Source organism: Epinephelus fuscoguttatus, linkage group LG18 (genome assembly GCF_011397635.1).
Source record: "Epinephelus fuscoguttatus linkage group LG18, E.fuscoguttatus.final_Chr_v1".
NCBI classification, from domain to species: Eukaryota; Metazoa; Chordata; class Actinopteri; order Perciformes; family Serranidae; genus Epinephelus; species Epinephelus fuscoguttatus.
Genome location: NC_064769.1, coordinates 22097637 through 22118861, shown reverse-complemented (window position 1 = coordinate 22118861; position 21225 = coordinate 22097637). Strand labels below are relative to the sequence as shown.

The 21225-nt window shown below is 40.4% G+C and overlaps 1 protein-coding gene across 1 annotated transcript in view; it reads right to left on the bottom strand.

Annotated features, from left to right (window-relative positions):
- Nucleotides 1–20771, bottom strand: part of npdc1a (neural proliferation, differentiation and control, 1a) — a 36335-nt gene extending 15564 nt beyond the window's left edge. The window contains exons 1-2 of the mRNA XM_049604415.1: nucleotides 20459–20771; nucleotides 4527–4676 (exon numbers count right to left, since the gene is read on the bottom strand). Coding sequence (XP_049460372.1) covers nucleotides 4527–4676; nucleotides 20459–20573 — 265 coding nt within the window. The 5' untranslated portion in view covers nucleotides 20574–20771. The remainder of the gene's footprint in view (nucleotides 1–4526; nucleotides 4677–20458) is intronic.
- Between the last annotated feature and the right edge of the window lie 454 nt (nucleotides 20772–21225).

The window sequence follows — 21225 nt, the reverse complement described above, 5'->3', positions numbered from 1 at the left end:
TGAACCAGCTGGACTGCACTTCATCTTGCCACTCTTGTACCTACTCAGCAGTCTCAGCATCTAATTCTCACACAATGTGTAACTTTTTAAAAGCTGCTTTATGATATTATTGTGATGATTCTTTAAAACTGTAGAAAAGTTGAAACTTCAGCCATGATGAAGAGCCAGTGAGTCAGCTTGCTGGTGATGACGCGATGTGGAAATTGGGAATTGAATTGGAAGAACAACACTTTATGACGCAAACTGTGCTCGCTGACAAAACAAAGGTTCGGTTGTGAGTGCGTGTGTTAGTGAGTGAGGCAAATAAATGAAAAAGAGAGCAAATTAACTCACTTATACTGAGGGGGGTGTGGACAAAATCGTGCGTCAGAATTTCTGTTTTGATGATGTGTATTTTTCATGCTTTAGCAAGCGTCCAAATTTTAGATAATCAGTTGTTTAGTCCTGAAATCACATCCATCAAATTTCCTCTGATGTGACAGAGTGACTACAGAAGTGTAATTTGCAGTCAGTAATGCTGCCAAACTACCAAGGCTCAGCTGGACTGCAGCTCGTTATTGTGTTATGATGCATTAAGAGATGTGGCTGCCCCCGAAACACCAAATAAACCAAATGTGTTATATTTAGGGGAGTGAAATTACAGTAATTTCATCTGTTCATCTCAACATTTTGTGTGTTTCTGTGTCCACGTTTGCATGGGAGTGTGAAAAAAGAGGCAGAGTTGGTCTTCCATGTGGATTACTGTGTCCTGTGGTCTCTTGGGGGTTTATGTAACCACAAGGGAGCTTAGCCGAGGCCTACGATATGCTGGATTCACAACACACACACATAAACAACAGCATCACATATGAGACTCAATCCAAAGTCCATAACTTATCAGGCTTTATCATCATATGAATGTGCAGCATTAAAAAACAGCCTCTCCTCTTCTGCATGATGTGACCTTTCTCTTCAAAACATCCACACACTCATCTCCTCCTCACGTTTACTTCTCTTTCTGATGCCGCCGCCAATAATTCCGAGCCAAGTTTGTATCCTCTCCTGCCGCAGACCCATCTAAATTATTAATCCTGCAGAGAGCACACACGTGCCCACCGACAGGCATAAATACACACACAGTGACAACACATACACACACAAATGTGCAGAGACAGCCAGCGTGGTCAAATATACACAACATGTTTCAATTTTGCTCTCTAATTTCTGCGGCGCCTTCTCGAAACACGGGTGTGCGTGCCAGCAGTGCGAAGTCGTGCCATGGAAATCAGAAAAATAAGATTTATTTTTGCAGCTTGGCTCTCTTATTGAATGACATTAGATTCAGTGATGGAGATGAAGGGCAAAGGAGGGAGAGAGGGAGAGAAAGAGGCATGTCGACTAAGTGATTAAAGCCGCCAGTGCGGGGGTGGTGCATGTGTGTGTATGTGTGCGTTGCAGACACAGCAGGGGCAGGGGCGGATTAAAAAACACAGAGGATCAGACCGCACCACAGTCGTCACAGATATGCATGGGAGATGAAGGAAGAGCAAAGACCACAACAAGAAAGTTGAGAGAGAGGAGAGCTGGACCAGAAAAGAGTGAATTGGAGGAGAGAGGAATAAAGCGATCAAACTAAGATTGACAGGGGAGGAGAAGGGGAGCGCAGAATCAATAGGCAACTGAGAGAAAGAGGTGGAGTGGAAGAAAGATGTAGGCAACAGGATACAGAGATCAGCTGAGAATAAAAGAGGCAGTGACAAAGAATGAATGTGGAGCGAAGATGTTCAAGAAAGCAGAGAAAGAATGGCAGCAAGTCTGTCAGTACGTCTATATGCACTCTTGTTGTAACTGTCATTTGAGACGTCAGCAGGGGAACTGAGGTTGTAATTAGCCGGTATTAATCAATCCTCAGTTTACTCTTGTCAAGCCTAATCTATTCTGCCTTTTTATTCAGCAAACACATAAGTCATAAAGTGTAGAAGTATTTGTTTGCAGGATTATTTTCCTGGACTAATTGCTTTGTCCATGAAAAGTGGTGTCTTTGAGTTCCTTGTTTTGTTTGCTCAACTGTCCACAATCCAAAGAGATCCAGGTCACAGTGAAGACAAAACTGAAGTAATGCTTAATAATCTGGGGAAATTAACTCCCTGAATCCGAAGTTACAAGTTTTGGTGTGAACCTAGATTCAGATCTAAACTTCAAGTCTCATGTTAACAAGGTGACGAAAACATAATTTTTCCACCACAAAAACATCGCTAAGGTATGAGCATTTCTAAATGAAAAAGATGCCAAGAAACTGACTCATGCCCTTTCTACTGGCTTCCCAAAAAACACCACAGAGAGCTCTGCAGCTCGGGTATTAACCAGAAACAAGAGGACAGAGCACATCAGGCCAGTCTGAGCTGCTCTGCACTGACTTCCTGTTATTCAGAATTGATTTTAAGCTCCTCCTCCTCCTTGTGTACAAAGCCCTACATAGGCTGGGACCGAGCTACATTGCTACGAACTATTTGCCTCCAAGAACACTGCGATCATCTGCTGCTGGTATATTGGAGGTTCCCAGCAACAGCCGGAAGAAAATCGACACTGCAGCCTTTGTCAGTCACGCCCCAAAGCTATGAAACACACTACCTATATATATCAGGGAAGCTAGCTCGCTAAATATTTTAAAAAGAAAGCTAAAAACCCATCGGTTCATTTTAGCCTTTAACTAGCTCTGACTTCCTGACACAGGTCTGAAACCTTTTCTTTTTACGCTTTTACTTTCTATTTATGCTTCACGCTGCTTTTAAAATCTTACTTGATTTGATGATTTATAGTTTTACAACTCAGTTAATCCATGTTTTAAACTCTTTTAAATGTCTTTTTATATTGAATTGCCTTGTCTGCTTTATGTCTGTTTTCATGTGAAGCACTCAGGTCTCATACTGTCCTTATTGTAGAGGCAGTTTGGGCTGCATTTTGTGTACGAAAGGTGCTATATAAATAAAGTTTATCATTATTATCATTATTATTATTATTAATGCTATACGGTAAAGAAAAGCATCAAATCTTCACAAGCTGGAACCAGAGAATTCTGGACATATTTGCTTGAAAATTAATGTAAAGATATAATGTGTAACTTTTCCACATTAAAATGTCAAAAAACGACTTGAAATACGCAACATATTTTTTTGAGTCGTGCACTTAGAGTGTCCCAAATGTTTCCAGAGAAATCTGTTATATTAATGAAGGACACATCATTTGGCTGCTGTTGCCTGCGAGTGGTGGCACATTCCCTTCGCTCATGCATCAGAGCTGTGGTTGTCTGCCAGGAGCTCTCATTAATGGACTTTTTATCCAGTTTTAAGCCACTTTTTGTTTTTTTATTATTATTATTATTATTTGGTCATTTTTAACTGGATGGGGGATTTTAGTCATCAGACGTCTGGATTTTAAGTTATCAGAGAAACGAGCCAAGCAAACGTTAGCAGCCGCTCAGCATCAGAGAAACACTGATATTTAACATGAAGCTGCTTTATTCAGTGTGTTTAGTGGTTTAAATCACCAGGTCTGTTAGTTTTGGTGAGGACGAAACCTTTACGGATAATTTGGCTACCCGTAAGAACTGCATGGGAAACACAGAGAGGAGGAGGAGGCCTGTGCGGATATTTCGGCTCAATGAACAAAGATGAATCCTAACAGGGATAAACTGACTGCAATAACTGCTCTGTATTCTGGTATTGTTTTTGACTGGTGGCAAAAAAGTAACATATTGCACATTTAAATCTTGGGTGTCAAACATACGGCCAGGGGCCAGAACCACTGCGCTAAAGGCTCCAATCTGGCCCACTGGATGACTTTGTACACCTGATATTGATGCAGTTGTGAAGGCTAAGAGTGTCAGTTTGTAACAGTGAGTATACTTCATGTAAAACGCTGCCTCAGAGGCTTCTCCACCCTGACCAGAATACAGCTCTCTGAAATTACAATGAATACTTATTGTGGTCAAATTTAAAGATAATGAACATTAAAAAAGGGGAAAAATTTTGAGGGGTTGTTATGTAGAGGTTATTATGTAACAGTTTTACTGTCCAGCCCACTGGAGATCTAACTGGGCTGTATGTGGCCCCTGAACTAAAATGAATTTGACACCCTGTTTTAAATGATTAACTGTTCATTGTCCTCTCAGCTCTAATTTGAACAGAAGTAATGCTTGTGTTAAGATGTGCCGGACAAGGACAACGATTTAAATTGTTCCCAGACATCATTCTTGTCTCCCTGACAAAGTGCATAATTTTAAGTTACAGAAAAATTCACCCCCTCTACTGTAGTTATCATGAATGGGAGGATAAACTATAGAGACCAAAATCGTCTTTTGTACCAGGCTGTAAACATGTTTATTTCTACTGTTAGGTCAGTGGAGGACAGATTTATTTTGGAGTCAGCCTCAAGTGGACATTTGAGGAACTGCAGTTTCAGTCTTGGATGTTGCCACTTGATCTCATCGTAGTGAATGCAAAACTGCACGACTCTGTTTGTGTGTGAGATGTTTCTATTATTCTTACCATGCCGATGGTGCCTCTTCCTCCCCACGCAGCGTCCTTCCTCGTTCTCCTCCAATGGGAAGAGGCAGCTGCCACAGCGAGAGGAGCCCAATGTGCAGAAGTGGCGTCCCTCTTTGGCACAGTCTATACGGGAAGGGCACTTACTGTGAGCTGAGTGAGAGAAAGAGTGACAACAGCTTCATTAGTATCCAAAGCACACTGCTGTGATGCAGAAATCATGCTTTTTAAGAGGCAGTTAAATACCAGTCTTCAGGAGTACTATAAAAATGCTCTCAATAAGAGATGCTTCAACTTTACAACCGACACTGCTTTCAATAGTGAATGTGGGAGCTCTCCAGTTTCATTCAGAGAGGAGACATCTGCCCTCGAACATGATGTCAGAGTTACATCACAGCATCACTCAGTTTTTTAAGAAAGTTTTTAGCATCTTCTGTACCTCATCACGGCTTCTACACAGGGGAGGTTTGCCAGAAAGGACATGAATGTTTAGACAGTAAGAAAAGTGCATTTTCTGCATGTCACAATGTGGTGAGCCCCACCTGTTTGATAATCTGAGTCAGGTTAAACCAAAGTAAAGAATGATCTACAGCTGCCCGCCCGCAATCGGGTTAGATAATCAGTTGACCTGATTACTGTTGGTTTGAAAAAAAAAAACAACACAACACAACACACACACACACACACACACACACACACACACACGAACAAGTGGGTCACAGAACCACAGCAGGTGTGTTTGGTAGCAGAGGGCAGGTGGAGCACTGGGGCACTATTAGAGCGGATAATGAGCCCGGCAGAGCTGCACAGCGGGCCAGCTGAAGGTGAACGGCACAGTGGGTGTTGATAATGACATATCAGGCAGGAGGTGATATAAGGTGGCGAGAGAGTGGATGAACACCGTATTTTTCAGGGGATAATGGGCCTCAAAGGTCTGGGTTATACAAGTCTATAGGTGACAAAACAATTTTTAAAAAACCCATTTGTGGAACAAAAGGTTTGAACCATGCATTTGCAGTCGCCGCTGAGGCAGCAGATTATTTTTATTTATTATTTGGAGATTTACTGAAGTCACTTTTTCAATAATGTGCTCATTACTACCTCTGCTATGTGGCTCGGATAAATCAGATCTCACCGAGCTGTTATGAGACACAATAAAAAAGCTGTAATGAAAACCCCTCTGGTTTTTCTGTTTTGCAACAGAGCGTTTCTATTAACCTGAATTTTTTTTCAATTGCTACATAACAGAGGAGAATAAAACCTGACAGCTGAGGGGGAAATCTCAATGACCTCCATGGCAACAGGGCCTTATTGAAGGAGCACATGTGCAGACAGAGTGTTGCAGGGATAAAGAGCAGATAGAAGGGGACGTGCCTTTTGTATCCGTTTACACATGCTTATATCCATCGATATATTTTTCTAAATAAAACTTTTAATCTAACATAAAAATAGACCATTCCAAGACTATGTACTTGCATATTCCCTTCTTTTATCGCCTCTTTGCCATTTATTAACTATCATTTTTATTTCATTCTGTATTTCCTGGTCTGTTTTTGACACAGTACTTCAATGTAAACTGTAAGAACACAGACTGTTCTTGATTTAGGCTAGATGTCTCTGTTTAGGTTATGTAACAGTAGGCTACACTTTGCAGGTCAGGAAGTGTCAGTTACTGTTTGTAAACACAACAATCTCAACCCCTCCTCCCTACACTGCTTGTATGTACACTGCAAACTACTATTGCAGGAACGTTACATTTGTTGTAAGGGAAAAGCTAATATTTTGAGCTAACTAATACTTTCTTTCCACCAAAATTAGTTGGTATATGCAGGTTTTTAAATGTAGGAGAACCTCTTAAAATATAGGTGACCTCTTTCCCATTGCCAGTGGACCAGAGCTATGCATTGGGCTCTGCCTTTCTGGGGTTTTTTTATACCAGTATGTCAAGCTCGGTGTTAGGAATGTGCTGGAAAACTGGTTAGAAAACAGTAGAAAGCGGCAAGGAGCCCAGTTTTGTGGCAGCACGACATTTTGCACCAGAAAAGGGCCAAAAATTAGTGTGTCCATCTGAGTGTTGCCGATCAGAGCTGGAGCTGATTAATACCGTCACTACTGCAGAGTAATTTGTCAGAGCAATGAATGCTGATTGTAACCTTTCCCATTAAATCAAAAAGCCAGATGTTGGTGGGTTTTCTGTTCAATGGCAAAGTGGTTTAATTTAACCACCTGCACCTACCAGTCCAAAATAAAAAAGGCTAACTCCATGTCACTTTTCATCCCCATCCTGAAAGTGAAACCCACCTCAGATTCACTCGTTCTGGGACGAGCTTTTTAAGCTTGCCGTTGCGCCTCACTATATCCGCAGGATTTTTTTCTGCACTGGATTCCTTGATTTTCTAGCCTCCTCGTGGATGTGTACTGCTTAAATGGTTGCTACCTTTTCAGAAAGTCCCGACCTGTCTGGGAGGCTACACATCTATAAACGCCCCGATTACAGCAAAATAAAAAGATACTGTAAATACACTATGGATTTTTGCAGATAGATACACCAAACACTTCTAGTGGGGCGTAAGGGATGATTGAGAGGGATTCATTTTGAATGAGTCTATAGTACAGAATACAATGAGCCCCAGAACACAAAACTGGTGTATAAATTCTTTATACATTGTTGTTTGCTTTTTGGGAAATCCTTCAAAGTATACCTTTAATCATGCACTAAAAGGAGAATGTAATGACATCATGAAAAGATTTACCGATTACACTTTTGTATACAATACCTATTGCTAAAGGTAGATAAAAACCATCTGCCCTGACACTTCTGTTGTCAAATCTGACAGAAATCATGAAACCAGAATTGAACTAAAAGCTAAAGAAAATGAATAAATAAATATTTGTTAAAATTTGCAGATCCACACGACTGGGAACTAAAACTAACAACAAATATTACTGAAAATCTCAATCTCTCAATCTTTTAACAACATCAAAATGCAAATACCACAGAAAAACAAATACTAAGAGATATTACACACACACACACACACACACACACACACACAGGTCTTTTTGATAAGTCTACACATCACAACATTTGAGGGAGATGGACACACACCTCCACATGTTCTTATGTCATTGACTGTTGTGCCTCGGGGAGTGAGAGGTGGAGTGACGCAAGTGTAATCTGAGAAGCTTTGTTTTCTGTTTGTGTCAATGACAGATACAGCAGGAGGTTGGGAATGTTTGTGACACATCTGTGGGTGAGGGCCTTTGAGTTATTTACTGATGTTTTAACAGGTAGCAGAGCAAATGTTTTGCTGAGTACCATAAATTAAATTGCCACAAACTAACATGGGGGTAGACAACTCCCTGCGCATCTCTGACCGCTGGTTGTTGTTTAAAGTCACGCTCTGTCTCTTTCATCTCCCAGTGCTGGGCAACAACTCAGTCACCTCTATATTTAATTGCTGCCTCACCTGTTCGGCCCCGTGTTCAAACTATTCCACATCTCTGTGAGTGTGGTGCGCTCACGTGCCAAGCCAGCTTATTCCTGATTTCATCAAAGATTGTACACTCTCTTGTTTTCTCTCCTCCTCCTCCCTGTGTGGTCGTGGCTTCTATTTTTACATGCCACGTGGCTTTCTTTTAATTTCTCTCCAGGTATCAAACCTTTGCCTGATGTTTCCACGTGTTCCTATTGATTTCCCCCAACCTGCATGGCCTCAGAGAATAAAAAATGTCACTGGAGATTGACCAGTGAGTTGAGTGGAAAGAAATCTTGGGGACGTGCCAGTGCATGACACAAAGATATGCAGGACTTCATGCAAAAAACATGGGCTCCCTCACATTCAAAATATGACTGAATATGTTTTTTTTTCTCTTCTGTGAGCGACTGTACGACCAGTCACTCAGTAACTGCAGACCGTCAACCAACTTTCTCATTTTACAACAATGCGATATCCCAGACCCGTTAGAAAGCACCAAAGAAGAGGAGATTCTCACTAGCTTGACTTGAAGTTGATGAATTAAACCAAAAAAGGTGCCTTATTATTTCAGTGTACATCAATTTTAGTGCTGCAAGTAATGATTACTTTCATTGACAGTTAATCTGCTAATTACCTTCTTGTGTAGTCTATGAAAATAAAATAAAATAAATAAAATAAAACAAAATAAACGTGAATTAAATTAAAACAAAATGAATAAAATAAATAACATAAAATAAAATAAAAGTGAATTAAATGAAAACAAAATGAATAAAATAAATAATGTAAAATAAAAGTAAATTTAAATAAAATAAAATAGAATGGATGAAATAAAATAAAATAAAAATAAAATGCCTATCACAATTTCCAGAGCGCAAGCTCTGACATTTCTAAAACTGCTTGTTTTGCTCAACATGCAGTACAAAACCTAGAGATATTAAATTCACTAACATAAAAATCTTCTATTATTCACATTTGAGAAGCAGGAATCATTTAATCTTTGTCATTTTATCTTAAAAACATAATTTAAATGATTAATCAATTGTCAAAATGTTTTGCCAGTAAATATTCTGCCGATAAATCAATTGATTAATTGACTAATCATTTCAGCTTTAATTGATTTACTACCAAAATGTGAGGGGTATTTCCTGGAATTATAAAGCTGTAATATTCTGAATCCTACCTCACTGAGGGAGACTAGGCACCAGGCCAGTCTGAGAGATGTAATTAAAATTACTGTAATTCCTGAATTAACAAGAAAAGTTTTTATGGGGAAGAAAATCTGCTCAATTTTCTGAATTAACAAGATGAAGAAGAAAAAACCACAGCACATTTTCTTCCCCATAAAAATCTTTCTCAGAATTCTAAGGTAACAGTGCATAGCTGCGACACCGGTTACCCTGCCATAATAACTGGACGTAAATCATGACGTTAGTAAATCATCTAAATTCTTATCTCCTCACTCCACACCAAGCCAATGTTCAAGACACGGGACCCTGCTGGGATCTTCTAAAACATGCAGCCCATGCATCATGTCTCCTGCCCTTTTTAAAAACCTTTACGCCTCCTTTCATAAGCTTCTCTCCTTGCCTATCTCCTCTCCATCACCTTCGAGTCCTGTCCCAATATTATTATCCAACTGCCCCCTTTTTTTAATGACTCTTTGATCAGGTAACCGTCAGAGGATCAAGGGCTGGCCCCAGATCAGGTGCAAATGACTGCATTCATGTCACAGATCAAACAACCCATTCTCGTCTAAAACTCCTTGACCTTTCTTTATTGTGAGGATCAGCCAATTAAAATATAAATCAGTCAGATATGTGACTGCGTGTTTGTATGTGCGTGTGTTAATAGGGCTGGAAATCACAGGGCTACTCCCTGACACTCACACCTGATACATCTAAGAGGTGCAACCAAAAAGGATCTGCCTTGAAACTATTTCTGGACTCTAGGATTGCATTGTCCGGCGGGTAGGTGATCCATCACTTGGGTACAGACTGAAATATCTAACAACGACTGCTCCGGTTATTGTTTCATAATTCATGACATTACATTACATGTACAGCACTTCAAGATCAGACTGGCTGTGTCAGGGTCACTCTTTTGAAAGATATTTTTGCACAGAAGCAGGACGTAGTCAGGTATTACATATATTCACTGCAGGATGAAGTGCAGTATGCTGAACAAAGGCTTTAATATGTGCACATGCGCTTTCATTTAGATGTCAGCCAGTGATGAGAACAGTGAGAGTGAAACTGTCTGTAGTAAAAGCAAGACACACCTACACCTCAGGATGAAAGGAGAGCATATTGAGATACTGGTGCAATAATATGAATCCCTGGTGTCTCAGACAAAACGAAAAGAGTCCTTCTCATGAAAGCAAGAATCTATATATCTCAAAAGTCTGCAGTCTTTATTATAATGGAGCGAGCATCTCAGCACCTCTGGCCAGCACTTCATCTGTTATTCATCACGGTGGAAGTTAATATGGTGGAACCTATTGCAGTCACATGAATGCAGATAATTATTCTCCTCACACCAAAGCACCCATATATACACAAACACACACACACACCCAGGCACAAACCGGCTAGATGTGTGCTTCATTATGAATGTGTGATGCGTGGCAACGGGGAGAAAAAGAGGGTGAGAAAAAGCAAAGCAAGTGTGAAAATCGGGGAAGAGCTGCGGTCCAATATGTCAAAAACCGAATTCATTAGCAACAGTTGCATGAAAACCTTTTTTGTTCTAACTGCGTTATGATAATATGCTTTCTGTGCACCAGTGGATTGAATGATTATTTTGTCTTTTACCAAAGTCACAATTACATAATGTCACTTTTGCTAAACGCAGCTGAACCAGTGACAATGCTCATCATGTTAATCATATGACAAAGCAGCTCAAATCTATTTACCAGCGTCACAAAGGAGCCACACAAGTGAATGTCAAGTCGCCATAGGAGGGTGTCCTTGCACCAACATGCCTCCCACACACTGCTGATGCTAATTAGAGAGCTCAATCAAGGAGACGGAGGGGGAGAAATATAAAGCAAGAGCCAGGCAAGGAGAAGGAGATGGAGCAGACACGTTCCTGCGGAACATCAGGTCGTTCGCTATCGGTGAAGGCAGTGGAGGTGTGAAAACACATTATGTAACTCAGGGACTCAAAAAGTAGACCTTGGAACGAGTGAAAAAAAATGACTTTCCTAACCATCTGCTGCTGCTGTTGCCAGGCTGTGCGCTCAGCAGCAGCTCTGCCAGAGAGAACGGAGAGGCAAACAGAGGCATTCTCACACAGCCTGGTGAACACCTACACTCGCAGACACACACTGACACGCACTCGCAGGCGAGCGCACGATTGCATGTCGCCGTTAACTTGTGCTCCTTCAAGCTGTTCTACAGATACAATACAACAAATGCCACCCAATCTGTAGCTGTGTATGTGAGAGAGATTTAGAGAAGAAGCAGGAAATGGGTAGGCCAGAGGGGTCACACACTCCCATTGTGTGAGTTTCCTGTCCCTCTGATGGCAGACAGGAAGTAAGCCAAACACTCCAAGTCAAGTGGAAACATTTAAGAGCTCCGCTTGGTGCTCTTCACTTGATATGTAACCATGCTGGTTATTTCCACATGGATGGAGTGCATCTTTGTTTGCTCGTGTCTTCATGTGTGGCTTTTTGTGTAACTATGCTGCATTAGTCCTGTTTATTCACCATGACTCGCTCCCAAATGACAAAAACAAACAAATGCCAAGCAGCCTGTTTCTGCTGCTTTGTTTTCACTGCGATCAGCCGGGACAAACACTGCTGTTGTATGCTGTGGGTTAGGATTCGACAACATGACCATATGCTATGTAGGCCATGAGACATGATACATTTTTCATTGTCAGAGACTTTCTGATTATACAGTGGTAGATTTGGACCCCTGGCCAAGCGCCATCTGCTTCATCCATGTGCACAAATATGGGATATGCTGAACCCAAACGCAGATAATCGTTGCTGAATATTTCTCATAAAACTAATGGACTTGAATTTGTCTTTAAAAAATATTTAGCCCACACAATGATCATTTGTATATCAGTTACTCACTGCACTACTCCTTAAATTTGTGAAGAAAACAGGCATGCTTCTGCAGTGAATGGAGAATCCAAAAAAGTGAATATTCTTAATGACTTAAAGTGTTAATCGATTTAATCGTTCAGTGTTTCTTTGTATTTGAAAATAAAAAAGACCTTGATCAAAAAAATAAATGAAGCTGCTTTGCGATGGGATGCACCACCAACAGAGTAAACCCAGATCTAACTTTTTAAAAAGTGGATAAAGGCAACAGATATGAGGCATCAGCAGGAAGAAAAACTGTGGGATCCTGGATGTCAGTATGCCTGAGGTTACGTGTTCAGCAAGCGAACAAAACAAGACGAACTGTAACTAAGCTATGCAAGGCCTGGTTTTAATCACGCCATTAGGTGGGTTAATTTCTTAAAAGGAGACAGAGATAGACCAAAAATATTGACTTTGTCAATGTAACTCTTCCTCTCTGGTAGACATCAGGTGCTCAAAGACTCATTTGACATGCTGGAATTTAAGGTTTACAGCCAGCTACAGGCCTTTTGTCAGCGTTTTGAGCCTTTATGTGCATATTGTGACACCTTTGTTTTCCCCTCTGGTGGGGTTTCAGAGTATGATGTGTTGCACTCTGCCTCTGTGCTCAGTTCTTCCCAAACACATGCAGGTGTTAGAGGTGTTACATACAGGTACTGAGCAAACGACTGGATAAACGAGACTTGGATTATACTGCAGGAGTTGTGTGAGGGTTTACAACAGATGCTTTGATATAGTTCTGCTAGTGTTGAACGCAGTTGCCTGTGACTTCAATTCATGAAGAATGTCTTTTTTGGATTCTCCGTTCACTGTGGAAACATGTGGGGGAAAAAGCATGTTTCCACAGTGAATGGAGAATCCAAAAAAGACATTCTTCGTTCACTGTGGAAACATGTGGGAAAAAGCAGGTTTTCCTCACATATTCAAAGCAACATGTGGTGTGTTACTGATAGATAGATGGTCATTTTGTGGGTGAAGTATTCCTTTAATTTAATTTTTGTAAAATGGGTCAAGCTTTTTAAGGATCCATTTTGATAATGTAATGGATTTGGGTAATGGATTGGCCAAAAACAAAATGCTCTTTGTATTTATCTTATCTAAAAACAGGTTATCAATTGATTCACCAGAAAAAAATGAATATCATGTTATATTTTGATATTGTGACATAAAGTTACATACACAGTGATACCAGATTTTATCCATATTACTAAAACTAATCTAATAATGCGCAATATCCACTCTAATACAACCTATTATGGATTTAATAACATTAAAAACATGTTAAGATCGGCAACATTAAAAGAAAGCAGTATTAAGAAGCACAAATAATGAGGCAGACAGATGTTAACAGATTTCTGATCATCACATAAGCACGTATGACCGACTGAAATAAGGACTCATGGTATAGAAAGAAAAGATGTTTTGCTTGCTTAGCCACTTCAAAAAAGAAAAGCATACTACAACAAATGTTACAGGATGGATTAGTTACTTGTTCCTTGGCTTTGTGTAGCCAGAGTATTAAAAGCATTGCTCAGTCAGCTTTGAATCTTTACCAACATTGTGGAAAAAGCTGCCACGTCAACTAAGATAGCTTCAGTTCTCTGAAAACGGTGCCAGAAAGCACTGAGACTAAATTAGATGACTAGATGCGTGGAAACTGTCTACCTTATCTGTTTCAGTATACTACTGGTGTTGGGTTCCCACCATAATCTGAGGCAGTGACTCCTACGTGTAACATTTTTGTCACGTTTGATGGAAAATGGGGCATGACTTGGCACCTGTTTAACACACACACACACACACACACACACACACACACACACACACACACACACACACACACACCCCATAGTGCTGAGGCAGGAAATACAGTGGTGGTGGCTACATGAGCAGAGAGGCATAAAGGTGAAAAGGAAGTATTTAAAAAAAGTCAGAGGATTTTATCTTCCATGGAATTCAAGTTTGCAGGAGGTGAAGCGAGTCTTTGTTTTTCGCCTCTCATGGTGCAGTCGTGTCTCTGCTTCCTTATCTCTCCCCGCATCCGTCGTTTGTCTTTTCTGTTGCAGTGACTTCTGTCATGTCAGACAATGACGGGTCTGAGCCATTACACAGGAGATAATTACTGCGTCTTTATCATTAGAGTGGAGCAGAGCAGCCACCCCGCAGCAAACAGAACAAAGGCAGAAAGTATGTGGCGAATGGAAGCTTCCAGATTTAGACTTTTTTTTTTTCCATTTTCTTTTTCATGGTCACTGTGTTTGTTGGCATGTGGCTGGTCCGGTAGAAAGAATGCTCTGTTACGCAACAATTTAGGTCTTTAACTGGACTGTATGAGATTTTTGACAGTGCGATAACCTCTCAGAAAATATTAAATAATGTCACAGTACCACACAATTATAATGATTAGTTACAATGACCCTTAAAGGAATGAAATTAGAAGGGTCTTTCTGGTTGAACAAATGCTTCATTATATGTGAAGCCATTTTTTCAAAGGTGTAGATTTCAATTCAACGGCAGGGGGATGGCACTAGGGGCGTGCCATATCATTTCATTCACAATAACACCAGTGTAATTTTTGATATATGAAAAATTCATATTGTGATATTTAGACTCGTTGACAGTGATGTCATACTGTTACCCACAGCAACAGCAAACATAGCTGAAAGAGAAATTATTACGGACTCTGTGGTGGTTCCAAAAAGAGGAGCAGCTTCAGTAGTGTGGAATTAACTGTGGCGTCCTGAGTGTTTTATGAACAGCCCCGGACTCCTCAGACTCTTTTAGCGACTTACCACTCTGAGGGAACTCATTCAGCGGCTCCTCTGGCAGCAGCACAGTGTCTCTCCCTCTCCTGTCTTGCCGTGCTCACACGGGAGTCGTGTTGTCAAGTCATTAAACCTTCAGTAATGCTCGTGGCTCGACCAAAAAATTACATATATGTAAATGTGGGGTAGTTATCATAGCCTGTCAACTCAATTAGGATTTTGCTAAAAGAAGGAAATCACCTATATATAGATCCCAGGGGACATTTTTTGTATTTGGGAGCTGTTTAAATGTGTAATTTGTGGTAGATTTTATTTAGTTGAACTATTAATAGTGTTTAAAAATCTGAATCTTACTCTGAGTTACTGTAACTTAAGAAATGAGAAATTATTTTTCTTTAGTTTTTACTGAGTATTTGAAGGCAAACTGTAAGACTATCACTTATTTTGTTGCAATTCTATTTTATTTAATGAATAATACATTTTTTTAACCAATTTGTCATATCATCAAAAATATCTTTATATATATACCAATTTGTGCCTTTTCTTTATCAATTCATGGTGTAAACACCTTTAAATTCGTCAAATTAAAAGTCCTTACCTACTTAAATGTTTTATTGTGGGGACAAAGACACACATTTTTAATACTGAGGGAGACATGTCCCTTGCATCTGCCCCAAAATCTACACCTATGCATTTTTTTAGTATGTGTAAAAAGTCTGCCTTTTAAAAACAAATAAAATCAATAAGAAAACTAATTGTGACAAGACTTACAGGAAGCCCAAGAGTAGGGAGATGCGCATGTGCAGGTGAGATTCTCCATCTGGTTGCATTGTTTTTTCAATCCTGTAAATAAGTATAATACCATGAAACCGGAACACCACTGCAACGCTAAATTGAATTTACCAATGTAAACGATTACCCCAAATTGATGGCCTGCTTGTTTCCATAGCGTGTCTTTTTACCCAATGTCAAGTTATCTAAAGTGCATGCTGCAGTATCTATAACAGTCAGATTTCTAGGTATGAGCACCACAGCAGCATCTACACTGATATTATTGGTGCCTCTATTTAAACAGGTGACACAGGCGTTGCTGTTCTTGGTGAGGATGTGGCTACACACAAATGCAAAAACCTACACGAGCAAACCCGCTGACATATTATACTGGCTTTTTCTGATTCGTCAGTCTCAATCACATGATTGGGCTGATAATAGACACAACAGTTAGTACAAGAATTGAGGTTAAAGGGTTGTGCTAGAACTGATGGCGCATAATGGGTTTCATTCCAGCGGAACTGTGCTGACTCTGGCTAGATCAAATGCCTGTAAACGCTCTATAAGTTGATTAATTGTGGCCCTCTCATTTCCTGAAGAGGTCTGGTAGCCAACGGAACGCTCTCAAATGAAGAAGCCGAAGGTCGGGCGAAGAAAGATAGAAAAAGGAGGGAGGGCAGTGGTTTAAAGAAGCCACCACAGCAAAGCCTCGGCTGACCACTTATTTTTCAGACCTCCAAGTTGAGACAGAAAGGACCACAATGGGGCAGATCGATACAATCTTTCCTGGCTGTTGAGTAATTTCAGTATGATGGTTCCCACCATTTAAGTGAGTGGTAATTTTCCCTTTCTCTCACTGATGAATGCTGGTAATGTCGAATTCCCTCAAGGACCACAGAAGCTTCAAAACACATCCATTTGAAACCAAAGGGAGCACTTGTTAGCTTTAAACTGCATTTTCTAAACTACTTCCTGAAAGCACTGAGTTCACAACATCTATCAAAGGTAAAAATGTCATCTAACCAGTACCTAGTCTTTTGAAAGAGCAGTGTGAAAGATTTTGTGGCATCGAGCAGTGAGGATTGCAGACTATAACCAGCTTGTACTTCTCTTATGTGCCAAGTGTGAACTCCAAGTTAGGATTCCTTCAGTGGTTATTGTTCAGGAGGTTTTTACCAGGAGCCGAATTACAGCAAAGGTCTGTTTCTCTTCAAAACAAACAACCTGGTGATTAAAACCAGTAAAATCAGAGAAATCAGTGTTTCTCGAATGCTGTTCAGGTTGTCGTAGACGGGTTTTTCTTTGATAACTTCAGATCCAGATGGTCAGAAGGTTTTTATCGGGAGCCAAATTATCCACAGAGTTCTCTTCCTCTACAAAGCAAATGGACCTGGTGATTTAAAGCGGTAAAAATCTTGAATAAAGCAGTTTCTTGTTAAAAAAAATCAGTGTTTTTCTGGCGCTGTTCAGCTTGCCACGGAGGGGCTGCTAGCACAGCACCTGCTAATATGTGCTCACGGTTTTTCTCTGATAACTTAAGATCCAGACATTCAGGAGGTTTTTACCGGGAGCCGAATTATCCGCAAAGGCCTCTTCCTCTCCAATGATTTAAACTGGTAAAAAACTTGGATAAAGCAGTTTCACGTTATAATCAGTGTTTTTCCGATGCTGTTTGGCTCGTCGTGGAGAGGCTGCTAACTACAGTGGCTGACACAAAAACACTAACGGCCCCATGTAGAGCTGTGGTTTGGTTTGTCCGTTCTGGGCTACTGTAGAAACATGGTAGTGTAACATATTGAAGTCTATAGATGAGAACCCGCTCCCTATGTAGATATAAACAGCTCATTCTATGTAACGAAAACATGACAGTTCTTATTTTCTGGTGATTATACATTAAAGAAATCATACTTAATATATTCTATTCCATTTCTGCCAATATATGCGCCTAAATCTGACACACTGGACCTTTAACTGCATACAAATATACGTAAAATTTACATAATCTCCAGCCACAGGAGGATAGAAATCATTGCTTATGAACCCTGTCATCATCTCAGTGTTCTTTATGTCGCCTGGTAGTGAGCGTGTGTGTCATTCCCCTTTACTTTTCATTGCTCTCAATCCCCACTACAACACAGATGACTAATTTTGCCGCAGGGCAAAATAAGGTGATTGAAAAACACCACGGCCAGTGGCTGTGTGCGTGCGTGTGTGACACCGAAGATATTAATCGTTAAAGATTAATCCTGGTGGAGGAAAAGGCCGCAGGCAGCGGCTCTCTGAATAATCATCACAGCAGTTCCATGTGGGCTCGCTGAATGACAAACGTGGCATTTAAACGTGGCAGCACAACAATGATCAGGCTGAATTAGAACATCGAGAAGTGAGGATGATGTTTCTACGGGGAAATGCTAAAATTAGAGCAGCAAGAACATGCAAATAAATCCGTGAAAAAAGTGACTTTTCTTCTGCTAATTCGATGTGAGTCTGATTTACACAACAACCTCTGCATGTTAAGGTAATTAATTCTGTATCTCAGCCACGGACTAGACTTCGTTTATGTAAGCAATGGGGTTTATGGAGATTTTGGAATACCTCCATCCCAAGAACCAAATGTTCTGTGAAAGCTTTCTGGCATATACACATGATGATGATGTGTCGACGTTTGCTGAATCAACCACCTGATTACTATGTACTTCATGCTGTTGTCACACTCCAGCAAAAACACCCCGAAACCTGATGTGCTGTTAAACTGAGTGTGCTTTTTAAGGGTTCTGCACATGCCTCCAGTATATTCAACGACCTCTAATAAAGTACATCTTCAATAAATATCTCCAATAAAGTTCCTGTGCAGCATCATGCATTGCGCTGTTACATCACATGGGACTGAAAAAAGGTGTTATTTTGCCTTGTCTTGTTATTTTGACACAACACATGCAAACAATAGCCCCCATTTGACACATTTTCACACCTTGCCAACAAGCTGCGTTCAAATATAACAGGTGTCAAAACACGACACGCTAGAAAGATTCTATGGCTGCTGATGAGAGCAAACATATTAGTCTTCTATGAACGCGTAAAACAAGTGTATCGACAGCTAATGATTACTTTATTCTGACACTGATAAACTTCTCTACGTCACCAAACCATCTTTTTCCACACAGTTTTGTTTTGCAGCTCTTGAGAGAGGAAACAGTATTTGCACTGGTTGAATTTTGATGACAGACAAAAGGAAAAACACGGCTGACACTGCGTCACGTCTCCTTCATCCTCTTTAACATACACAAGCAAAATTACCCTTCACACATCCTTATGATTTCATGCACAGACTTTAGTGAGCTCGACTGCATGGATGGATTTAGCCTACGTGTTGTCTGGACAAATACATTAAAATCTGTACATTTACACAACTCTGTGTCCAGGTCAAGGCTGTAAACGTTCAGTGCCAGTGCAGCGTGTGTGTGTCCATCAGATAAAAGCTTAAGATTACATGTGAGTGTCCAGCTGTTGGTTCTCCCACATGGGTTTCTGTGCTAAAAGCTCAGGAGCAGATTATCTCCCCTGCACACAGCAACAGCAGCAATCATCACAGCGTGGAGACCCATCACACACACACACGAACAGGCATGAGACTGCACTCAAATATGTGTTTCCAATATTTAAAACTGTTCTCAAACCTGTTTCCAGAATAAAAAGTGACTCAACTGTGAAAATACTTACTAATTAATTCCTGTTTTTAATAGGTGTGCAAATCTCCTGAGGCCCTACAACACAGTATCACCATACTCAAGTCTGAATGTTACGTGATGTGCTGCGTATTTTTACCCTTTTCAGCTTCACATTATGTCCCCAAAGGAAAACTTAAGATACGGTTTTCAGTTTGTTTATCTCACTTCGGTCATTTTTAGTGCAGCAAAATGTGTTTAGTGGACTGAAAAAGCACTTATGAGGCTGCCAAAAGTTTAATTTGTATTTGAAATATTAATAATTTATAAAGGCTAATACAAAAATCAATACTTGGCATCCGTGTATCGACACAATATCGCCACACCAAATTTTCCTGTATCAATTTTCACTCCCATCCCTTTGTTTTTATACGTGTTTTGTCAGGTTACAGCTTTATATGCAGTTTTATTTTACATATATACAAAAAGCACAAACAGTTGCTTGCTTTTCTGCTTTTACAAACATTGTGAAGGAAATTATTTTGGATTTTTGTAGCTGCTGTAATAGCCATTACTTCTGAGATAATACTGAGAGATAAATAAACAATTAAACAAATGAAATGTTATCATGTTAAATGTTATGTTATCACAATAAAATAATACTCTATTTCCTCCATTTAAATCTGACCTACATACTCTTAACATTTGGGCTACATTAGTGCAATATTAACATAATAACAATCTGTGAACATACAAGGAAATGCACTGAGTAACCTGACAAGGAAGGGAATTTGTAGTTTTGTTTATCACCATTGTTTTTTGCCTTGGGCTCTTCCCTTACTCACACAGAGATACAGACACTTGTTTAACCTGTCCAAAAACGTCCGTGTGAACTCATGGGATGTCCCAAACTAGCAGGCTACTTTATCAACAGCAAAAAAAAAAAATCACCGTAAACAAACAAACAAACAAAAGTGATAATTCATGCTGTATTAAAATGGTCTTCAGGTAAAAAGCACCTCTATAATTGTCACGAGCTCCTTGGTTAAAGATGCCCCAGTCAGGGTTACTAATGACACAGACAACATCAGCTTACACTAGCGCGGGTAATTAGTGTGTCTGGCTGTGTGTTCTGTAACATGTGTTGTTGTGTGTTTACCTGGCAGGCTGGCACCGACAGGGACGACACAGAGTAGCACCGCGGCGAGCAGCAGCAGCAGCAGCAGCGAGGCCCGGCGCCAGCGCTCGCTCCGCGGGCTGGGGAGCAGCAGCATCCTCGGGGTCTTCTCAGGGACGGAGAACCGGACACGCGGACGGACTTTGTCGTCATTCCCCCATCGCTCCCGTTTTAAGTTTGTAGTCAGTTTGTTGTTTAGCGAGAGGGCTTCAGCGAGAAGTATTCACAAGGATAAGCCGTGCAGGTGAACCCGGGAGCAGCCAGTGACACACTGCGCACTGTAATCCGTGAAGAGCTAAAGATAGCGGAGCTTCAGCAGGGGGAGGAGGGGGCGTGTGTTCGCGTGTGTGCTGCCTTCAGGTCTCCTCGTACACTCCTAAATCAACACACACAGGGTTCTCTCCCAGCAGACGGCAAACTTATATTTTCTATATTACTATTATTATCAGCGCGGGCTGATTAAGAGATAATGTACCTATGGGCACTGATTTGTAGAAGGCCCCACTACCTCTCCTACACAGAGCAATATAAACAGACTTCGCATCTTTTGTTTGTTGGTGTTTTGAATCTCTTTGTTGCCATTGTGCATCTTTTAAGTGTTTTGTGTCTGTGGTCATTTTTCGTTTCTTTATAGTTATTTTGTGTCTTTTTGGGGCATTTTGGCTTTTTGAAAGTACTTCCTATGTCTTTTTTGGTTATTTTGTGTCTCTTTGAGATCATTTTGGGTGTTTTTAAAGTGATTTTTTGTC